This window comes from Suncus etruscus, chromosome 5, assembly GCF_024139225.1.
Source record: "Suncus etruscus isolate mSunEtr1 chromosome 5, mSunEtr1.pri.cur, whole genome shotgun sequence".
In the NCBI taxonomy this organism is placed as follows: domain Eukaryota; kingdom Metazoa; phylum Chordata; class Mammalia; order Eulipotyphla; family Soricidae; genus Suncus; species Suncus etruscus.
In genome coordinates this window covers 71,151,830-71,157,829 of record NC_064852.1, presented here as the reverse complement: position 1 = coordinate 71,157,829, position 6,000 = coordinate 71,151,830, and the positions used below count along the sequence as shown (strand labels likewise).

Genomic DNA, 6,000 nt, shown 5'->3' with positions numbered 1-6,000 from the left:
CAGATGAGATTAGGGTTGTGGGATAATTTTGTAAACTAGAATGGCATAAGATGAACTTTTAGGACAAAGAATAGCCCAAACAACTATAGATAATGCTTATAAATAATAGAATTGGGAATTGTTAGAATTTTTATATATGAGGTGTTATATTATTTCTCTATTTTACAGGTGAGGAAACTGGTGTACAGTGGTACCTAACTTTCTAATGTCATCCAATTAGTAAACTGTGAGACAAGGTTCACCCTCTAGACTGTCTTCATTTAGTATCTATAAAAATCTAAGTTCTAGGGGCCAAAGCGATAGCACAGCAGTAAGGCATTTGCCTTGCACTTGGCTGACATCAGACAGACCTATGTTTGATCCCTGGCACCCCATATGGTCCCCCAAAGCGAGTAGTAATTTCTGAGCGCATAGCCAGGAGTAACACCTGAATGTCAGTGGGTATGACCCAAAAACCAAAAAAAAAAAAAAAAAATCAAAATTCTAAGATTGATGTATTGTTCCACATCACACAAACAAAAAGGAGTATGATCTATCTATCTTTATCTGTTTGTCTGTCTATCTATCTATCTATCTATCTATCTATCTATCTATCTATCTATCTATCTTTATCTGTCTGTCTATCTATCTGTCTATCTATCTATCTATCTATCTATCTATCTATCTATCTATCTATCTATCTATCTATGAAAAAGACATTTGTATATGGAAGCTTTTTGGTGGGGTACTCTATTTCATATGCAGTGCTAGGGATTGAATCTGAGTTAGCCATGTGCAATGCAAGTGCCTTAACCAGTGTAATATCTCTCCAGTCTAGGATATATATTTTCTTGCTGGCACTTTGTACAGGTGCTTTCTCCTCTGCATAGCAGATTTGGGGAACCATTAAAGGCCTGTGAAAGAGACCAAAACCTGTTTGATTTAGGAGCTTAAGACTTTATCTTAGTGACATTTCCCTCTTTTCTTTTTTTAACCCAACTAAAATATTAAACACACACACACACACACACACACACACACACAAAATCCAAAGCCCAGGTTTAAAGTAAGAAGACTGATATAGTAATAATTAATGATGTGAAAATATGTTTCTCGCAGAAATAAAGTACTACTCTGATCAGCTCTATAATGGAGAACATCCTCTGTCCCAATTTTCTGCTCCCCTAACACACAGGAATGTGTATATCAAAGGTATATTATATTTCTGTGTTTTTTCCTTTCTTGATTTCTCCATGGTATTGCAGCAGAAGCACACACAGGAATATGGAAAAATCTTCAAGTCTCACTTTGGTCCTCAGTTTGTAGTATCTATTGCAGACCGAGACATGGTGGCTCAGGTGCTGCGAGCAGAAGGGGCTGCGCCCCAGAGAGCCAACATGGAGTCCTGGCAGGAGTACCGAGACTTACGAGGGAGATCTACTGGGCTCATCTCAGCGTGAGTATGTAGGAGTCAGGCTGGAATATAAACAGAGGATGCCTGCTTCCCTGGGTGCTGGATCCCTACAAGTCAGCTTTCAATAAAGTACTAAATTCCCAGTGCAATTGTGCTAACAAACTTTCAGTGCTGTGGTGATAGTACAGCAGGCAGGGCTTGTCTTGCATGCTGCTGGCCCTGGTTCATTGCTTTGAGTAATTCTGGATGTGGTCCCCAAGCCCAAAATAGAACCAAACAACAAAAATAGAGCCTTTTCAGGGTTTGTAGGTTTGGGAGCTCTTTCTCAAGAAATGACTTTATTAAAAAAGAAGATTGTTTTGGGACCATATCCTGCAATGTTCAAGGGTTACTCCAGGCTATGGTTTTAGGAATCACTTTTGGTGGGTTTGGGAGAAAATAGGGGGTACCAGGGATCAAACCTGGGTTGACTGTAAGGCAAGCACCTCATCCCCTGTACTATCATTCCAGCCCCTCAAGAAATGTTTGTGACTCCAAGGGTTTAGTCAGTACAATCTAGGAAGCTAAAGCCACTAGATCAGGGATGAGGTTAACTTTTAGGCTAAAAAAGGATTAAATACTTCTCATAACAATGGGTGGTTTTCCAGTCTCCTAAGAGATTGTGATTATTATTTTTATTTAAAATGAAGTATTTAATATGAAGTATTTGGTCTTACTGGGAGACTCAATTTTTGCCCTTAGAGCAAGATTCTGTTTTATTCTGGGTTGTCCCACCTGGAAGAGACTGTTAGCAAGCAAAGGCAAAGCTCTATGCTAGACCTCAGGGGCACAGAAGATCAGCTCAGGCTATCTATCTATCTATCTATCTATCTATCTATCTATCTATCTATCTATCTATCTATCTATCTATCTATCTATCATCTATCACATATGTATATATAAATAATAAATATATAATAAATGTATATATTTAAATAAAATAAGTAAATATGTTTCATATCATGTCATAACTTTTTACCCAATTAAGAGCAAGTATGACATGATTTGTGTGTATATATATACATATATAAAGTTGATATTGATATAAATATCAGAATTTTTCCTCTATGTCAATTAATCTCATATCTATTGTGGGGAAAGATTTTGGTTCTTGGGCCACACTGATGGCACTCAGGGAATATTCCTGGCTCTGCACTCAGAAATTGCTCCTGGCAGGCGCGGGGATCTATATGGGATGCCAAGGATCAAATCTGGATTGGCCCCATGCAAGACAAATGCCATACCTACTGTGCTATTGCTCCAGACCAATCTCATATCTATTTGTAATAATATTAATCAAACCTTTTAGAAGGAAATATTTTTAATGATCATGATTCCCAGTGACCACTTTTGTTCTCCTTAACTTCTTGAACTTAAGTTCTAACAGACTCCAAGGCCAAAGTTACTCCTCTTTCTGGCAAATATTTTTTTTAGAAGTTTTTTAGAAGTTTCCTGAATTAATTTTAAGAATGTCAGTGTAAGATGATTTGAAACATAATTACTTTTTTAGGGAGGGTGAACAGTGGCTCAAGATGAGAACTGTACTGAAACAAAGAATTCTGAAACCCAAAGATGTGGCTATTTTTTCTGGCGAAGTAAATGAAGTTATTGCTGATTTGATTAAAAGAATCTACATTCTCAAGAGTCAGGCAGAAGATGGAGAAACAGTGACCAATATTAATGACCTTTTCTTCAAGTATTCAATGGAAGGTGAGAAGGTATTGAGCAGGATGAAAATGAGTGTTTGCTAAAAAGCAGCTATCATCTAGGACATTGACATTGTGCTAACCACCTAGACATATGACCATCATAGTGCTGATTGCCTGTGTGTCCTACCCTTATCTGAAAAGTGGAAAAACTAAAATTCTGTATCTGTATTTTTTAGGGAGGTGGGGCAAGAACTTCATTTCAAATTCAGTTCCTTTAAATTAAATATGTGTTCCAATTAATCAGGGCAACATTTTGTCTTAGCAAATGTTTACTTTAAAAAAAAAAAGGGCCGGTCGGTGGCGCTAAAGGTAAGGTGCCTGCCTTGCCTGTGCTAGCCTTGGACGGACCGCGGTTCGATCCTCCGGTGTCCCATATGGTCCCCCAAGCCAGGAGCAACTTCTGAGCACATAGCCAGGAGTAACCCCTGAGCATTACTGGGTGTGGCCCAAAAACCAAAAAAAAAAAAAAAAAAAAAGCAATATTCATGGCTGTCTGATGGTTGGAAGCCAAAAAAATAAAAAAGCAACAAATGGGTTTGAGAGATTGTACAAAAGTTAAGGCACTTGCCTACTATGTGACTGTGGATATGACCCTGGTTCAAATCTAGGCACTACATATGGTTCCCTGAACACTGCCAGAAGTGACCTTTGAGCACAGAGCCAAGAGTAAACCCTGAGCACAAGAGCCAGGATCATATACCCTGAGCACTGCCAGATATGGCCCCAAAACATATGTAAGTAAATAAACAAAAATAAATATTAAAAGCAACAGAAATTGAGAAGACATCATCTGAGTAGATGATGATTTTTAGGGACCACACACAGCAGTACTGAGAGCTACTCTTGGCTCTGTGCTGGATGGCACCACTCCTGACTGTAATCAAGGTATCCTGTGGTGCCAGGGATTAAATCTGGGTCTCCTGCTTGCAGAACATGCACTCAGCTTATTGAGCCATCTTTCCAACCATCTTATTTAACTAAAAAAATTATTGTAGGTTAATAGTATATTCACAGGGTTCAAAAATGAAATGCAAAATGTATTGAAAACTGCTCTCTGACCTTACTTAAGTTATGATTCTTTTTGTATCTCTTAAGAACTACTTTCTGGGGCCAGAGAGATAGCATGGAGGTAAGGCATTTGCCTTGCATGCAGAAGGTCGGTGGTTCGAATCCCAGCATCCCATATGTTCCCCGAGCCTGCCAGGAGCGATTTCTGAGTGTAGAGCCAGGAGTAACCCCTGAGCGCTGCTGGGTGTGACCCCCCCCCAACAAAAAAGAACTATTTTCTACACTTTCAAGGAAATACAAATGGATATCTTTCTTACTTAAAAAAAAAAATAGAACATAGACCAGGGTCCAAGGAGATTACTAAAGGAATAAACTTTGCAAGCACCACACAGGGAGCACCTCTCAAATTTATGGAGGACCCCCTAACCTCGTAAAAATGGTAGCATAGGCACTGGAGCAATAGAACGCTTGCCTTGCATGCAGGTGATCCGGATTTGATCCCCAGCATCCTATATGGTCCCTTAACCCCCAAGGAGTGGTTTCTGATTTCAGAGATAGGAATAATCCCTGAGCATTGCTGGTTATGACTCAAAAACTAAAATGATAGTATATCATTTTTCTTTTGTGCTTTGCTTTATTCTGAGGACTTTCTGTCATCTTATTAAAAAAAGTTTAACCTTCAAATTAAATTTATCTGTGTGTGTACTTTTGTTTTGTTTTGTGTTGGGGCTATATTTTGGAGTCTTAGTGTTTACTATTGACTCTATGCTCAGCAGTCACTCCTAGAGGCGTTTGGGGACCATATGTGGTATAGGGGATCAAACCAAGTGGATTAGCCATGTGCAAGGCAGCACACGGGCAAGTTAAACCCTTTAAAACTTTGACATTAATGCTTTTTTAAAACTAGTAACCATCAGAAGTGAGTTGTAGACATGTGACAAATTATTTTTCGGTGCTTCAATGAGGCTAATCAGCAACACACTTATTATTATTGTCTGGGCCTGGACTTCTCTGGGAGACTGGGAGTGACCTTTTAGTTCCCGAAAATTGTCTGAGCTGAAGAAAGGTTGGGGCATTGTATCCAGGGTTGGGATCAATTGAGAAAAAGGCAAGAATGTAGTAGGGGCTCTCACCAGCAGCTCTGTGGGCACAGAGCTAGAGTAGACCTCAGGATGCAAAGTCATGCAAGTCATCTGGACCACTAAAAAGTGAATTTCAAAGACATAAATATTCATATGCAAGTGTGTTGATAGAGTAAATAATCTGGAAGAAGGGGGTTTCTAAACTCTTTTTCATGTAGGCGTGGCCACCATCATTTTTGAGAGTCGTCTGGGCTGCCTGGATACCCACGTCCCACAGTCCACTGTGGATTACATCAAGGCCTTGGAACTCATGTTCAGCATGTTCAAGACTTCCATGTATGCTGGAGCCATCCCCAAATGGCTCCGCCCCTTTATTCCAAAACCCTGGCTGGAATTCTGCAGGGCCTGGGATGGACTCTTCAATTTCAGTAAGAGAATAATTTAGGGCACTTTCTGTACAATCAGCTTGAACCTGAATTTACTGCTAATGCTGTATTGCTCAGTCATGCAGACTGTGGGTGTCACAATAGCGGATGACCTACAACAACTTTTAGACAGAGGCGTCAAATGAGCAGAAAGCATGTGGGTTGGGAGTATGTGACTCATATTTTATTTTATAATTATTTTTATTTTAGAATTATTTTTATTTTGACAAACATGCTCATAGTGATGATGGCAGTATTTATCAACATTTTTCTGACCATAGCTCTTTTCCAACTTAGTTTTCTTCCTACAGCTCATCTATTGGTGGACTTCCTAGATTCTGGCA

The 6,000-nt window shown here is 39.3% G+C and overlaps 1 protein-coding gene across 1 annotated transcript in view; it reads left to right on the top strand.

Annotated features, from left to right (window-relative positions):
* Positions 1-6,000, top strand: part of LOC126008604 (cytochrome P450 27C1) — a 35,300-nt gene that overhangs the window by 5,450 nt on the left and 23,850 nt on the right. Inside the window, exons 2-4 of the mRNA XM_049772861.1 lie at positions 1,245-1,435; positions 2,943-3,142; positions 5,450-5,659. Coding sequence (XP_049628818.1) covers positions 1,245-1,435; positions 2,943-3,142; positions 5,450-5,659 — 601 coding nt within the window. The remainder of the gene's footprint in view (positions 1-1,244; positions 1,436-2,942; positions 3,143-5,449; positions 5,660-6,000) is intronic.